At 46.0% G+C, this 17500-nt stretch overlaps 2 protein-coding genes across 16 annotated transcripts in view; both read left to right on the top strand.

Annotated features, from left to right (window-relative positions):
- LOC126576121 (venom metalloproteinase 3) overlaps positions 1-4598 on the top strand; it is a 92155-nt gene extending 87557 nt beyond the window's left edge. For 10 of the 12 annotated variants that reach the window (XM_050237237.1, XM_050237242.1, XM_050237239.1 and 7 more), the window contains one exon: positions 3132-4598. In XM_050237237.1, coding sequence (XP_050093194.1) covers positions 3132-3247 — 116 coding nt within the window. In that variant the 3' untranslated portion in view covers positions 3248-4598. Of the gene's footprint in view, positions 1-1736; positions 2068-3131 lie in introns of all 12 variants that reach the window. The other 2 variants (XR_007608294.1, XR_007608295.1) reach the window with 1 other exon arrangement.
- Positions 4599-12982: 8384 nt separating this feature from the next.
- LOC126577485 (fatty acyl-CoA reductase wat-like) overlaps positions 12983-17500 on the top strand; it is a 17534-nt gene continuing 13016 nt past the window's right edge. The window contains exons 1-2 of one of the 4 annotated variants that reach the window (XM_050239148.1): positions 12983-13106; positions 14591-15037. In XM_050239148.1, the coding sequence (XP_050095105.1) occupies positions 14794-15037 (244 nt within the window). In that variant the 5' untranslated portion in view covers positions 12983-13106; positions 14591-14793. Of the gene's footprint in view, positions 13119-13167; positions 13187-14557; positions 15038-17500 lie in introns of those variants that run through there. The other 3 variants (XM_050239149.1, XM_050239147.1, XM_050239150.1) reach the window with 3 other exon arrangements.

Raw genomic sequence — 17500 nt, forward strand, 5'->3', positions numbered from 1 at the left:
TCTGTCAGAAACCACCCCTCACAACATGTTTCCACTGTCGCTTCTCATTGTAATTGTGCATGAGTAGCTGTGGACCGTCGGACACCGGTATCGGATCGGATCGATCGATCGATCGATCGCTCGTGTCTTCCGGTTCGCTGTACAGTTTCTCCATCGGGTCACTACGGTCACTCTCTACGGTCTCCTGGTTGGTTGTTGTGTTTCCTTCACATTTCTTTTTTTTTATTTTTGAACTCCTGTACATGCTCCACTCTCACTTATCGTTCACCATTTTGTTGTTGAATCTATTGGCCAAGGGCCGCCTCGATGCGGCATCCGAGGCAGTACTGTATGTACGGTGCCTGTTATTCCTCCTATTTTCTATTACCACCACCACCAATCACCATACTACTACCTCGTAGTGAATCGTACGAGTTAAACACAACGCAATAGTGGATGGGGACTCGTATCGAGCATCGCCTTGGGGGGATATTTCTTATTTTCCAACTTCTTGTCCTCTACTGTGACTCTTCACTCTGCTACTGGCTCTGCTCTCTACAATCATCACCACTGTTCACCACCTCCTTCCTACTGGGCTATCAAACTGTGTTTTTCTAGAGTAATTCTATCTCTATCTCTAAGTAACCAGTAATCCTGTGACCTTCCGTGCTGCTGTCACTGTCAGGATGTGGAAGCACCAGAAACGACTCCTCAAACCGCCTGGATGCATTCTAGATTTTCTATTCTACTCTTCGCTGGACTTTGGATGTATTCCGTGTTCTCGACACTCTACACCTTTGCTGTGTGACGCTCCACTCTACCTACCTGTCACTATCACCTACCTTCGACTACCACTTCTTCCTACTATTTACCCCCAACTTGTACTTTCACTACTACAACAACAACTAGTTTTCGACTTTCTACCGATGATGATGGGATACTACCACTACCATTACCACCATTACTACGCACTAGTAGCATTTAGTAGAAGCGCTAGAACACTAGAGAATAGTGCGCTTGCCTATGCCATCACTTTCGCTTCCGATCTTGATCGCCTTTTCGCTCCTTCGTTCTCGATCTGCCTGTGCTGCCTGCTGAAGCTTTTTCTTTTGTTCTTTTGTTAACTGCATCCCGTAGCTCTAGTACACACTCTCCACTCTCTCTCTCTCTTTCTCTCTCTCTCTCTCTCTCTCTCTCTCTCTCTCTCTCTCTCTCTCTCTCTCTGTACTTCCTGGATTGTCACAAAATCCAACCCTCCCAGACCCTTCAACACGATACGATTGTCACACTGGTCCCCGGTCCTTCCGCAAACAAACAATCTGTAATCGATTGCGTTACTCATTTACTAGTATACGATAAGCGGTAGATAATAAGTCGCAAGTATTGTAATGTACAGACACTGTATGGTTATAGTGTAGCGTTTAAGACAACCTTAGCTTAAGATGGAACAGTTGGATCGCAACACAATCGATATCATAAGCGCATCCCGCATCATTGAAACTGCATGAATCACAACTAGGCACTAGGCACAGGCACGTTTGCAAACTTCACTAAGAAACAATAGAATGGCAACCAAATCACCAGCAGGCACTTGTCAGAATCAGTGCACCAGTGCACCAAAGAACCACGACGTGGATCTGAGACTGGGTCGAAGGCTCAGATTGTAAATATCGCTCTCGTGCCTCATACGATGCTCCTGCATGCTCTCTCTCTCTCTCTCTGCTCTTTTTCTCTGCGACTCCACGTTGTACTTACAGATACTACCGGATACCATAAGTCCACGGTCCGGAAGGTACACCTGGAACCCTCGCTATACCTGCTGGTGTATCCAAAGCGAAGCTACGCGCGTCGATACTAAAACGTGCATGCCCCTGTAACCTGTCCGTTCACCCTTTCAATTGCGCACAAATTTACAGCTACTCCCAGAGACACTCAGAGGGACGCAGAATGCGCCCGAACAATATTTAATCCAGTGTATATACGCATTAATAGATATGGTGCTAGGTGCGGAGTGCATGTTTTTGTTCCCGTCAAATGACGGCTGCTGCTGCTGACGCGGGATGCGGCCTCTCACTGCCAACCTACAAGGTACCTTTTGTGTGTTCCGCCTCTGTCTTATTCATGCACACCGTACAAGTACCGCAAATGCACTTACTTCGCAGACACCTGCACGTTAAGACCGCGCCATTTGTCCTATTGGTCACCAGGACTACGATTCATCAGAAATGATCTTTAACATTCCCTCAACAAAAAAGTGCACTGATTAATGATCCCCACGTACGGAGTAGAACAGCAGCATAAGTAAATCATTAATTGTTGAAAATTGAGCGCGGATTATGTACAATTTAGCCACCTTCATTATGCTCTTAGTATGCAAACGTTAAGTTACATGTAGTCCCTCTAGCTCCTAAGTCCTTAGATCTAAAGTAAACGAACATTAAGATGTGATAACATTATCCTTTTTTGGGAGTTTTGGTATCATCCTTCAACAACAACAAGCACAAACATTACTTGTATTATTCCAACATTTAGCCTCTTTCTCCATAAACAGATACACCAACACACATACACCAACATTATCGCATTATCACAATCGTATCCTTTCATGTTCCTTTCCCTTTTCTTATTCCCAACTGATCATGATCCTCACACCATCTCGCAGCATGAAGAAGCGAAGTATGTATTTTTCCGCACCATCCATCCATTTCCACCGATCGCTGTGTGCCAAACGACACGCCACGCCTTCGAACAGTTGTAGCCTTCACCTTTCACGCCACCACCATCGTACTTGTAGCTAGCCCCCTTTCCGCTCATTATCCATATTATCATTACTTTGCGCTCCGGCTTACAATATGTATTCGATAAATCTATGTATATCCAACACACGCATACACAACAACAGCGCATTCTGCTGCTGCTGCTACTACTGCTAGTGCCTTGAATAGCCTCGAAATCACACCGCAGCGCTAAAGCACCAGCCAGCCAGGACATGTGTGTTCTCGTGTGGCACTCGCGCGCTAAACACTGCAGTAGAAGCAGTAGAAGAAGAGCGACCGTCACAGTGACACTGAGCTTTTGGCTAATATTCTCTCGCCCTTCCCTTTTTTCACGCCTCCCCGCTACCAATCGTGGAATCAAACCGTGGCCAACAGCTTTGGATGATGAGGATAAGCGATACAAAAACTTCATGAATGCCATCAAACGGAAGCGATTACAACACTTGAAGGAGCAGCAGGAGCAACTGCAGCTGATCAGCAATCAACAGTGATCCAACAGCTCCAGCGCCGGCCCGTCCGGTATCCATTCCCTGCCCTAGGCCTCTCCCCCTGCCGCCCTGCCCGGCTCGGCACCAGCTGGTGTGGAGGTTGGCCAATGTCCAATGTGTTCAAATCGTGGCCAACAAGCGACGAACCCGACGACCCTCTTTTCTTTTCGATGAACAAAAAATCAAACCGAAAAACCAACACCATTAGGATCGTTCTTTTGGATCCTATTCTTTAATGCTGTCCTGCACACTCTCTCTCTCTCGCTACCTTTTTATCTGCCTGTCGTTTGGAACGGCTTGAACGAAAACTGCCACCCACGAGTACTGTTTCGGTTTTGATTCTTTAAATTATGTATAAAAAAACGCACACCCACAGACACACGAAGGCACCCGAATGTATCAACAACGCTTGGCCGTCCTCGCTAGTAGTCGTCCAACTCATTCATGCGGAATATTGTTTTTTTTTTAATAATTCTTTTTTGATAATGATCGCGAACAAGCAATCTGTTCACATCTGTACATAGTTAGGTGCCCTTAGGTCTGTTTACTATTTACTGCACGTGAGTGTACGTGTGTCTGTGTGTGAGAGAGAGAGAGAGAGAGAGAGTGTGTTTTTGGTAGTGATCGCGTAGCGTAGCAGTGCATCATACAACCCTTAGTATTAAGTGCATGCTCCGAGCTCCATCGACCGGGACCAGGAGCTTCTCGGAAGGAAACAAAATCGTTGAACGAGTTGTTTTTTTTTTCTTTGTTCGTTAAAATTATACTTACTCGCGAGTAGCGCCGTTGGGCGCCTGTAGGTGTACACTAGTGATGCGATGCACCTGGGATGTGGAGGGTGTGAGGGTGAACGCAGCAACAGAACGCCTCGAATGGTGCAACTTATCGGATAGGAAACGTAATGACAACCCCACGAATTATCGGTAGTGCAAAGACGAAAGACGTGGCGAGCAGACAGTATAGGAGGTACAGAAATAGTAGAAGGAAGAGAAGAAGCAGTGTAGAGTTTTAATTTATTCGATGTAAGTTATCAGATTAGTATTCCCCTCCAAGCGTTGGGGTCCCTTGTTGCGCATTCGCTTCGTCCCAATCCGATCGGATTCTCGATCGAAACAAACGAAACAAAGCAGCGTGCAGACGAGCCAGGGGAAAGGTGATCAGACATTAGGTCTGAGTTTATGCGAAAAAGGGCGACAATGACACCGTCCACGCGATGGATGATGATATTCAGCCGAATTCGATCACGGTATTCGATCGAGATGCATGTATTTCGTTTATGTACTTTGTAAAGTGAACTTCTAAATAATGAAATAAACAAGAACAACAAAAAACACTTAAAAAATGGACAATCGAAGGAGCTGAGATTTTTAATTTGTTTTATTTTCTGACGATGAGCGGGTTTGTGATCGCTTCGAGAATCGGTTCAAGTCAGATCCCCTCGGTCTTCGTACTTATAGTGTTCCGTGATGAATGTCGCCACTTTTTGCGGTCACTTTGTGACATAAAATTTCCCATGCACGGCCGCAGTTTAAAGTATCAACCAATCCGCGGGTCATATCACCACAAATTTGGAGGTGCATGGCTTTATTAAATTTGCTTCATGCCATAAAACCCCAACCGGCGCCGGTTTTCGTGGCCAGAGAGGTAACGGCAAAGGCAAAGCTGGTCACCGCGCCGAGAAAACGAAATGATGCAGCTCCGTTGCCGATGATGGAGGCGCCAGGTAACCGGTAAAAATGTAATGAAAATTTAAATAACTAAATAAGCCATTAAATGTGCCAGAAACTTAAAAATACCTTTGAACGGTACTAGAGGGAATGAAAAGGAGTTAATGCGTACCAAATACAACCAATTTACCCCTTCCACTTTCCAGACAAACTTAAAACATTTAATTTACTGTGCAATTTTTGAGAGATATTTGTTTTTTTTTATATTATATTCTTTTATACTCCAAACTATATTTTTCGATCCTTTCAATTTTGACGGTATCGTTCAACGGTAACGATTTAAAATAACGGCGATTTTAAACATTTGTCGAGCAGTCTGCTCTCCCGCACTTTTTTTCTCACGAAATTGGTTTTTCTCGCAAAAATATGTTTTTTTTTCTCACAACTCTCGATCGTTTTGTTCAAATTTGAATCGTCAGTTCTTATTTAAAATTGTTTTATTTTTTTCGCTAATCGACGTTAATGATAAGGGTTTACGGATTATATATTAGTATACCTACATATTGTGTTTGTTTAGTTTTATCCAAACACGAATTCAAGAGGACATTACAAATTCCAGATTTTAGTATTTTTTTCCTCTTTTTATTTAAATTTTATTAGCTAATTTTGACAACACAAGCTTTTCCTACAGGTGAAGCGCCTGGTCTTAGAAAATACACCAGCCACTTATGCTATTTCACTCTCCTTCGAAGATTGGCCCGTGCAGCTCGGCCGAGCGCTACGCTATCAACCAGAACAGAATTAGAAAGGGTTAGTTTCGCGAGTCCATTTTAGCAGTTCCATTTTAGCAGTTTAATTGTCAAATTGTCATCTCATTGAAATTCCCTTCCTTTTAATACCGAATTTATTAAATGTCTTCTATTTGTGATCTGATAGTTTAAAGGCATATTGTTTGTTTGAAGACACTATTACGCTTGAAAACATTTTAATCTAACATTAACTTCAATTTCTGAAAAAAAAACTTAACCATTAGCCTGCACATCATCCGTCCCAAATATTTAAAGAATCGAGGCATTCGGTTGATTCGCCACTTCTAATCCAGTCAAAGCTCTTTTTTACGAATTTAAAAAAGTATATTTTAGAAAATGTACGACTAATGTGTTTTTCATACAAATTTTAAAACAAAAATAATCACAAATCTCATAACTTATCTCAAAAGTTGATGCCACTTGATAATAAAACCATTTTTCTGACAATCGCGTATGTTCATATTATAGTTTATTATTGTTGTTCACCTTTATGCCAACAATTTTTTAAATAAAATTTAAAAAAAAACATTTCATATTGCTTCAGTAAGTAGCGCTCCCAGTGCACTCATCATGCGACGAACAAACAGTACACTAAGGTCAACGTTCTCGCTCCTCGTTCTCCCGATGACCTATTTATCAAGGATGCTTCCTTGTAGCCAACAGGTTTCCTTCATTGTTGTGCAGCGGCACTTGAACAGATTTCTAGTTCTTACCACTTCATCCAGTTCATCCGTTTCCCAAAATAATTCAAAACATTTCATCAGGGAAATATTGTACCTGCACGTCGCGTATACAAATCAGATCAGTTCCAATTGCGCAATCAAGGGGTGTGCGTGCCAAAGAAACGCATCGATACGTCGTTCATATCGCTCGCGCCACAGTTTGTCAGCACATATAATCGGAACCGTTAATCGATTTTTTAATTTCCCGGAAAAGTGTTCCCTTCGCTGGAGTTACCTGAGGATATCAGCTGCCAACATCAATTACCGCGATGCTTTTAAGGGACGCCAATGAATGGAAAACAACAATACTTGATACATCCTGCCACCGACCTGGAACACCAGAAACACCGTAAAAGAAGGCTCACGAAGGGCTCGTACTCCGCCTCGGATCGATCGAAAGTACCGCCGTGCCAGAAAAGGCGTCTAGATCAACACGCAACTCCCCTTCTCAGACCATATCTCTCGTCCATCTCCTGCACTTGCTTACACAGTGACAGCAGCTTCTCGAAGAGTGCGAGTAAACGGTATGTACTCGTTCGTACATTCGTAGTAACCACAGCACCATCAGATCAGCAGCCACGGCAACGGCAGTTTGTAGTAGTAGTACCGCGGTCCGGTCACTTTTCGCTTTCGTTCACAGTGGCCGGGGACCGGCCGGTCGTCATTGAAAACCTTCCGGAACATTCGGTACTCGTATGATGGAAGAAAAGGGATTGCCCAAACCTCGGTACCACTTTACCGGTTCATTCACTTGCTTTGCGCTGCAGCATAACCAGCATCACAACCACTTCAGCATCGCGAGCGAGCGAGCGAGCGAGCGAAATGGTAACCCCTTGGGCTTTCGGTCACTGCCTCGTACCGTTGGAGAGTGGGGCCGAGATAATGAGATGATTACATTCGGCCACCCGACTTGCACTCTCTCTCTTTCTCATAAGACAGTGTCAACTCTTTCTCATAAGACAGGGTCGGCGGAGGTTCTTGTAATGTTTTAATTACCCGCGACCTTCTTTCGGTGTCGAACACCCAACCCAGCCATGGATGTGGGAAGGTGATCATGATGATCATCAGCTGCAGCAGCAGCAGCAGCAGCGACCATCTGTCACCCGTACTGGGCGTACACTCTTGGAATCGAACATTCCGGGTGTACACCGCGGCGCCATTGGTTTTGGCTTGGCGCGGTGTGTACTTGAACAATTGCTCAACAACGCGGCGCTAGGGTGTGAGGATGAGGACGACTGGAGACGAACGACCTCACGCGATCGCATCTGTTGGATCGACTTCTGATGATGAGCTCTTGCTAATGTCTTGAGCGAAGCAATCTCTTTGCGCGATCAACAGGTAGGAGCCAGTGAGTTGTTTACATGTTTTTAGACACGTGTCTCATGGCGTGGCGGCTAAATTGATCTCATTAATAGTTTAATTAATTGTCGAATCGAGTTCCGGGAGCTCGTAGTCTGTACATAACCGTCAATTAGACTACAATGCTATCTATATCCTTTTTAACATCGCGTCTCACAATGACCTGCCGTGCATAGGGCTATCATTTGGAGGCACGAGCAGCTAGAACGGTAGCACGGAAGCACAGAAGCACGATAGCAATTGTTTAACATGACACGGCGCCCCCACGGATCCCCGGATCAGACCTCCCACGATACATATGATATGAGATCTAGTCCGCGCGATACCATGTAGAGCTTCTCCCCGGCCCCCTACAATCATAAATCAAGATAACTGTAGCTTGTTAATTGTTGTTACAGTTACATCGAACCGCTTGCATGTCCTTACATTTGAACGACCAGGAAGCACGGACCACTGGCACTCGGTACCAATTACAATGGGGTCAGCACCGGGCCTCGTTGTGCTAATACGTTCTACACGCAACCTTACCAACATATAGATTGACGTCGCCCGGCACCCAAATCACGCGCCTTCGGATGACCTTCGGATCTGGGGGGCTGGTGGAGCAAGCACGCCAAGCTCTCGTCCGACGAATCTGATGAATGTCTCTTATCTTGTGTGGTTCCTGCTGTCAGTGCGTCCGTGTTGCGTTGGTGGGTGGTTCACGGTTCACTGGGAGCGATCGATCGATGCGATCCACTGATGAGATCATGCTGTACACAGCTGGGTCAATAGAGAACGCGCCAGGTAGATCGAAAGATCTGAACTGAGTTAATGGACCGCACGGGATGCGGTCTGTTCTGGGTTCTCTTCTGTTTGCTTCCCTGCCTGTTGATTCTTTTAATATTTTCCGCCCCCAGTGTGTTTGGGGCGCCAAATGGTAAACGGTCGAATCACAAACAAATCATTGTCAGAGGAGATTCGGGAGGTTTAGGGGGTGCTTCGGTATTTTTTTTTTGGCGACACATATTTTTAACATTTTTCCCTGGATACTGTTCCTTTTAAGAATATTGTGTAAATTTTTTGGATCAATCGAAGCAAAACTGAACAAGTTATAGATTTTTTTAAATTCGCGTTTCATACAAGGCTCCATGCAGTACGCTACTTTGCAGAGTGTTACCCAAAAGTCGATGCCCATTGTACCGTAAAAACTACTGAACCGATCGATTCGAAATTTTTAACACATAATCTGTACACTCTTGGCCAGGTATGCTCGCCGAGATTTCATGAAAATTATTAATACTTTTTTTTAAACAAATCTTGAAAAATCGTGTTTTTAGGCAAAATGACAAAAAGCATCACTTTGCCAGCTTAAAAAATCTACCAAAAATCTAAAAATAGGAAATTCTGCAAAAACTCGACGGGGCTACCAGGATAAACTTCTAATCTTTCAAACGAGTATCGATTCGTGTTATTCTGATGACCCATCACGCAGCTACGATGAGCACCGTAAAAATGATCTTTTCGACGACTCGACTGCCTAAATTTGATGCCATGGAGGAAGTTTTTAATCAATCTTCCCCAAAATAGAACCAAATATTCTTCAAAAGTTGCAGTTCAATATGCCATTCATTTGAAAGAATAAAGTTGAATGGTTACGTCACAAAAAATCGTCGAAAATGAACCTTTTTTGGCGAGAAATTACCAAAGTCCCTCCTTTTATTGGGACAACGTTCACAATAAATGGCAATACCGACTGGTCCGCTGTCCGGAGCGTGATACGTAAACTCTGATTCTGGAGTGAACCTGTTTCACATGTTTGGTTTTATTTCACCCAGACCAGAGGTTGCACCCTTGATTGATGTGCTGACCTGCTCGAGATCGATTGACTCGAGAATCCTCTCGAATCCTGCCGAAGCAGGTGCACTCGGGGCGTTCGGTTGACCTTACTTTCCAACGGTTGCAAAGAAGGCAGGCACCAGTGTAGGTGTCTCAGGGACATCCGGTGGTCTCGCGAGGGGCTTTTCGGTGGCATTTACCATTCGCCGACAATCAGCGCAGCTGACGATAAGGCCAAAGCCCTTCCCATCGATGCACATCGGTGAACCTGGTGAGGTACATTGTCCTTGCTGATATTGGTGGATCTCCTTACTGGTACCACAGGCACAGGGCAGTGCTGACTCACTTTGCACTGACAAAGAATGTCTTAATAATCGAAGGATCCTCTTTGTCGCTTCACTCGAGCAAGAAGTTGTTCCGGAGATAAAGCAAAAAGAATGATGGAAGCGAATACATTAATAACAAACGATTTGCTCCAGTAGCAAGCATTTCAACGAAGGAAATCGTAACTTCTCGATGCAACCAGAACTAATTGGGTGGAGTCATTTCCCCTGCTGAAGGCCATAGAACGGAACGGCATCGATTCGAAAGTTGCACCCACCGGGGGGCGTCAGCAGCGAATTGATTAACCATAATTAATCGTCTCGCGAAGATGTGTCGTCATAACTAATAATCCACTAAGCACGACGACACCACGCAAGTTCTCGTCACTATACGGTAGATACCGAACCCTTTTGAGCGTTCGTGGCGTGACGTGTCTGCTGTTAAGTAAGGTAATCTATCTTGTATGGCGTAAAACTGGCATCGTTTTTGACGCAAGTTAGTCCAGGATCGCGGGAGTTCACGGTGACGTACCATACACATTCCAATCCTATGATGAAGACTTTTGGACGATCGGGAGAAAATCGATAATCCTTCAGGTGTTCAAACGAGGGACAATGAAATTGGTTGTTGCTAGGTAAGTTACAAGCATTCTTCATTGAACGAATGCATTGGAAAACCATAGTTTCATAACATTTCACGCTTGAATCACTAAGGAACTGAGGACTTTAAAATAGATAACAATGTTGTTCCTTAATTTACTCGAAAAAAGCGCATTTGAACAAGTCGAATGAATGTTTCTTTTAAAAAAAAAAAAAAGGTGTACGCGACATTACGCGGATGCTGGACAAACTATATGGAATCTGTTTCAAAAGACTGATTAAAAAACATTTATTTTAAACATTTCTAGCACTGAGACACTTTCAAAACAGGTTCAATCATCAACTACCTTTAAATATAGCCCTATTAAGATGTTAAATGTAACTTTATTAATATTTAGAAGATGCTAAATATAGCTCAGAATATATTTATTCATGACCGTTATAGTTAACAAAAAAGATGTTTAATCCAAATTGTCTACATAGACTTATAGGCAATGTTCTTATTGGTGAAATATGGTTCAAACTAAAACTCACAAATGAATAACTTGTTTAAGGGGGGACTTCGGTATTTTCGGGTCAAAAAAAGGCCCGTTTTTAACGATTTTTTGTGACGTAACCATTCAACTGTATTTTTTCAAGTAAATGACATAATAATCTACAACTTTTGAAGAATATTTGGTTTTGTTTTGAGCACCATTCATGGAAAAATGAATCCATGCCATCAAATTTAGGCAGTCGTGTCTTCAAAAAGATACTTTTTCTGGTGCCCATCGTAGCTGCGTGATGGGTCATCAGAAAAATACAAATCGATATTCGTTAGAAAGATTATAAGTTTATCCAGGTAGCCCCGTCGAGTTTTTGCAGTATCCATTTTTAGATTTTGGTAGATTTTTGAAGCTGACTAAGTGATGCTTTTTGTCATTTTGCCTAAAATCATTTTTTTTTATTTTTTAAGATTTGTTTTAAAAAATGTATCAACAATTTTAATAATATATCGACGGGAATACCTGGTAAAAAATGTACAGATTAGGTGTAAAAAATTTCAAAACGATCGGCCCAGTAGTTTTTACGGTACAATGGGCACCGAATTTGAAAACGTTGGTTCAGGGAAACGCTCTTCAAGGTAGCGGGCTGCATGGAGCCTTGTATGAAACGCGGAATTAATAAAATCTGTATCTTTGTCAGTTTTTCTTCGATTGATCCAAAACGTTTACACAATACTCTTGAAAGGATCAGCTTTCAGGGAAAAATGTTTAAAAAAAAGTGTCACAAATAAAAATTAAATACCGAAGTCTCGCCTTTATTAAATCAACATTGTCGCCAATTCCACAATTAGACTAAGGATGTCATCTCTCGTACATCGCATAAGGTACAATACAACAAGCAACAATACGCACTCTTCCATCAAATAAAGTATGTTTTATACGGTTTAATCTTCTTCTTATAAATAACAACAAATCTGTATGTTTGTTTGTGCGCGCATCACGCAAAATCTACCGGGCCGATCTTCACTAAACTTGGCACAAAGATAGCTTATCACCCCAGATAATATCATCGGGGGTTCTTTTCCCAGGATTCCCCACTCTTCTCCCCCCTAACTCATCAATGTCAATTAGTTATTTTTAGTCTTCTCATTTTGTTCATCATCTTCTACAACCTGAATGCGCTCAAGATAAAACTCAAAATAATAGACGCGATGGATTCTACAAACGATATCGACACCCACTATATTGTATGACGATATCATAAGACCAAAAATCCAGTCTTAAGCTAAAGACAACCAACAACCTGATCTCCGCCATCTCAACACAATTCAAAAATTCCAAAACCATCGACAGGGAATGTTTGCCTTGACGGAATGCGGTGCAGTTGACGGTCAAACTACTCTACGCCGAACCATCTTATTGAATTGTCACAGATCGAGGCGCGGGCTCTTCCGGATCCACCATCCGGGGAAAAACCGCATCCATCAATACGGTCCGCAACGTTCGGTGACGCATGGAAATCCGTCACACATTTCGGAACAAATAAGATCCCCCATCCCGGGGCCGGCCACACTGGACAATAATAATGTTGCTTTGGGGCATATGGCATAGTACAGCGCCATTCCCCTACTACCGACCTAGCGCACTGCATCTCTCGCACTCTCGCTCCTTCTCACTCTCTCGTGCTCTTCTTCGGCCACCGCACACCGACTGCGACTTCGCGTTCCCCGCCATTCCCGTAGCGATTCGCGCCAAGCAGCAGCACCAGCAGCTGATGTCTCACGACGGCCGGCCGGGGGGGCCGTTGTTGCCAAAAACCCGAAAAAAACACCTCCCGCAAGACCAGCTCGCGATCGTGCGCGATCGCGTGAACAGCACCGGCGGCAACAGCGGCCGCCCGCAATGGTGGTGGTTCGGGATCGCATGCCCAGTACCGTCGATCGGCAGTTTTTGATTGACCGTCGACCGCAACGGTCGCGCAAAACTTAGCCAGCAGCAAGTCAGCTCTCGAACTTCAAGCCAGCCAGCCAGCCAGCCAGCTAGCTAGCTAGTCATAGCCGAGCCAGCAACGAGCGAGTAGTGAGTGTCTCGGTCAGTCAGTGTTGCAGATAGTATCGCGCCAGCATCTAGTTCGTGTGCTCGATCGCTTCCGGTGTGATGTACGATTCCAGACGGTTCTAATACTGGCCTTCCGGCCTTCCGCCCTGATCGTATGCACACCGTAGCGAAGTGCAGCGAAGGTTTTTTCGAGGGCGAGGGCCATATACAAACGCGGCTAGGGCTAGAACGTGCACGGAAGCGTGGTGATGCGTGGTCCGGACAGTAAACTGCGTGCTGCGCATAGTATCGTCCGTTTGCGTTTGCGAGGATCGGTAAAGGTGTGCACGGTGAACAGGAACAATCAGGGAAAAGGGGACCGCTGGGAAGAGTGCAATGCAATGAGTGACTATATTTTGAAATTCGTTTATGTGTTGTTTTGTTAAACGCTGCTTTGTGCTATGAATGATAATATCATTCGGTTCGGGATCTATATCTTTGGGATGTGTCGAGATCTATCGCGTGTTTTACCTCTCTTTTCTTGATCTTTTGAAAAGAGCTACAATATCCTCTTAGAGCTAGAGCAACAAATTTAACGTGGAAACTATGTCTGCACACAGGACAGACAGTGTCACTGACTGCATGAAGCAATGATGAGCTTCGTGGCTACCGAAACAATGACACTCTATTACTCTGCAAATAGACATAACGATCAATAACGCGATAGTGCTGGGTGATCATTTGCGATCACACCTAATATCCGCTGTGGCGAAGTTGATCATGATCGTTAAAACACATGATCGTACCTCGTCCTCATGCATATGTGTGCACGAGTGTGTGCCCAGCCGAGTGATTACAGCGCAGCCGCACCGATCACGCAAAGGACAAATGTTGTTTGTCCGCTGCTGCTGGAAGAGATTGCAATCTGGTCTGATCGGGATTGGGTATTACACGATCATGCATGCCGATGTGGCCGTTTGCTGTCCCTCCACCTCGATTCGAGACCCCCACGAAAGTATCGGCAATGCGGTGCGAGGGCGCACGTGCGAAGAGCTGACCTCGCGCGAGAGCTCCAGCAGCAGCAGCACCACCAGAAGCAATTCCAGTACCAGACATCTTGAGCTTGCAGATTACTTAACATGTGCAAGCGAGTGCCTGTGCAAAAGCTCGCCAGCGTCACGTTATGTAAAGAAAAGTGCAAACATGTTGGCCCGGCCACCAGACCGTCCGACCACAGCGAGGGGGCCCACTCCTGGGACGCTGCTGCTGCGCTGGAGAGCAGCACCTGGATTACCCTCGCCGCCGAATTCTGCCCCGGGGTTGCGACGAGCGTGCTGTAAAAGCGATCTCGGTAGTGATCCAAGCTCTTTTAAGTCGAGTCTTTTATGTGTCGCATCGGTTTTGATGACACAAACACGGGAATCGAACATTCGGAAACACCTGATCAGAGAGGTTTTACTGCTTAATGGGATAAAGACATTCACCACGACGAGGTCACCTCTATTGTTACATCCATTTGTTTACAGCAAGTGAACGAGTGAGCATCCTTTTGCTCCACAATAAGCGATCCTTTGTGCTAGTGTCTGTGTCTGTGTGTTTTGTGTTCCTTTTTGCGACTTGTGCGCCTTGGAGTGTCTCTCAAGCGGGGCACCCTTCTTCACCCAAGTGCGCCTTTGTGAGTGTGTTTATGTGCACCGGAAGTGCAGAGTAGTGTAGCGAGCGACCGAACATGACCGTCTCGATGTACGATGATCAGCTGCTGAGTCAGCCACAGCAGCAGCAGCAGCAGCAGCAACCGCAACAACCGGAGATGACTGCGGCGACCACGACGCTGGGTGATCCAACAACCCCGGACAACGGGGCCACCGTGACGTTGGCGGGCAAGGGCCTCGATGAGAAGCTTACCGAGATCCAGCAGTTTTACGACAAGTGCAGCATCTTCATTACCGGCGGTACCGGATTCCTTGGCAAAAGTAAGTACCGGGGAGACCGGCGGGACCTTGCTCGTCACGACTGACGGTCATTCATTTGGCCATCCGTTCGGTTTGCGCTATCACTTATCACCTCTCACGCGGAACGCTGCTGCGCGCTCTTCAAGGAAGTGGTGCATTGCCGGTCTTGCGGTGGTGTTCAGCGGAAAGAGCGTTGCAAAACACTTCTCGTCGGCGATCAAATCAGCAAATACGATACGATTTGGCGTTGCGTGTGGTCGTGTGCGCCCTTTTGTACCGACAGAGTGCACAGAAGGGCGCGCACGCTGCATCGGATGCCATTATGCCATGGCGAGGGCCAAGATGAGAGCGATCCATCGAGCCCGGTCGCGTAGGGTGCAGCGGAATCCAATTGAATCCACTCGAACCTTCCTGTGGATGGTGCTGGGGGTTCGTAATGGTTTTCTCTTTTATGTGTGAGCACAATCATGCAGTACCAAAAGCAGCACCAGCAGCACTAGCAACAGCACAACAAATTGATTTAATGTTCCGTGGCGCAGGAGACGAACGTCGATGGCGATCGCCACGATTACACTGAAAGTCCTTGAAGCTCGCGCTTCACCGGAGCACTTGAGGTTCCTCTTTTTGGACACACTCTCTCGCGGTACAGCCGAAAGTGAGCAGCGCTTCCAACGACAACAACACCAGCGATCGAGCACCATCCAGCGAGCACCTTGAAATCATCTTTCCTCCACACATCGTACACCCAATACACCTTGTTGTTGTCGTTGTCGTTACGATCATCATCACTAGCAGCAGTAGTAGCACCGTTGTACCTATCTACATGCATCTGAATGGACGCTCGCTCGCTCTGTGAGTGAATGTGTGAATTGTTTACATTTCACCAGCGACACCGAAGGTCCTCGGTCGGTTTTGGTGTCGCTGTTACGGGATTACGTGGGCTGCCATATGCTACGGAGTGCCCAGAAGCAGTAGAAGTAGTAGCAGCATTACGCTCTCTCTCTCTTTCTCTACCTACGGAAGGAAGACATCGATCGTCGTGATCACGATCGATCGAGTTCACTCGCCTGGGACAGGAAACTCTAATCCTAAGCGATCGCTTTTCGTCTGACGTTTTCCCGAGGTCAAACGACATCGCGACGTATTTACCATTTGCTGTCGACGCGTAGCCGGAGTCCCTCGGGGACCCTCGGGGAACACAAATGAACTCCGGGGCGATATTACGTAAAATCGCGTGACCTCCCTCAATAGCTGCTGCTGCTGCTGCGTAGGCTTTTGTTGTCTGATGGTGGTGGTGGTGGTGGTGGTGGTGGTGCTGCTGCTGCCGTTACCACCGGCAACGCCTCGTCCTCCACTACCACTCAGCTCGGGCATCTTCACCTTGACCGACAAAAACCCAAAATTCGACTGGACTGGACCCCAGAGCAGCAGCAGCAATTCGCAAACCGCACGATGCCGCCACCTGCACTGCAACCGGCCAGCCAGCCAGCCAGCCAGAGAGAGAACTGGACTACCAACTATCACTTTCTCACTCTCTACGTGTTTGTGTGTCCGTTTTATTATAGTTTTTGGTGCTATTTTGCCTTTCACCTTCACGGGGGTCTCCAGGAGACCCCTCGCAAAACCCCTGGAAGCACAGACAGGACCGGATCAGCGTCGCGATCAGTCGAATCGAGCTAACTTTATGACAAGCGACACCCAATCCACCTTCCAGCGATGAGTCATTTGGGTTAGAAATGTCAATTTTTGGGGGAGGGAGATGGACAAAACAATCCAGAAGTCTAGCGATTGGTGTCCGATCAGCGGCAGAAGCCAGATTAATCGAGCGTAATCGGCAGCTGTCTAATTCTGCTATTCAAGTGAATTCGAGGCATATAATCACGTTTTGGCATTGAGCAAAACGATTGATCGCCATCATCCGACATGGAACATCCGATGATCGCCACCCGGGAAGCCGGAACTGAGTCAAGAGGAATCGAAGAGAGTAACTTCTTCGCGGAGACAGCGTCTCGCGTGGACCACACGCACCTCAAAACGGGTTAGCAAGGACAGACTAAAAGGGGGGAGTGAGGCGTCGCGTTGGTGGTTTATGCTAATCGCGCCAGATCCCACCAAAAATCCCGCACCTGGCCCGGACTGGTGATCCTCGTTCGCTCGCTCGCTCAAGGTGTAAATCATTTTTTTGCAAATCCAATGCCGTCTCGTGAGTTCGTTCTTTCGCACGAACGTAGCTCAGATCAGACCAGACAACGGAGCCGGTACAGCTCTTCGAAGCCATTGTGATGGAAGTGAATGGATCGGATCGTTCTACCATCGCGGTACGGTGGAAGAGCTGGAAACGTGAATGAATCCTAATTGGAGAGATCATTCACACCGAGGCGGCGGCGGCGGCGGTGGCGGCGAACAGTCTGTCAGAACAGCTGATCCCCCTTCGATCTGTACCGTTTTGTTCTCGTCTGTCAGTCAGCCACACTCATGACCAGA

This window comes from Anopheles aquasalis, chromosome 3, assembly GCF_943734665.1.
Source record: "Anopheles aquasalis chromosome 3, idAnoAquaMG_Q_19, whole genome shotgun sequence".
Classification (NCBI taxonomy): Eukaryota; Metazoa; Arthropoda; class Insecta; order Diptera; family Culicidae; genus Anopheles; species Anopheles aquasalis.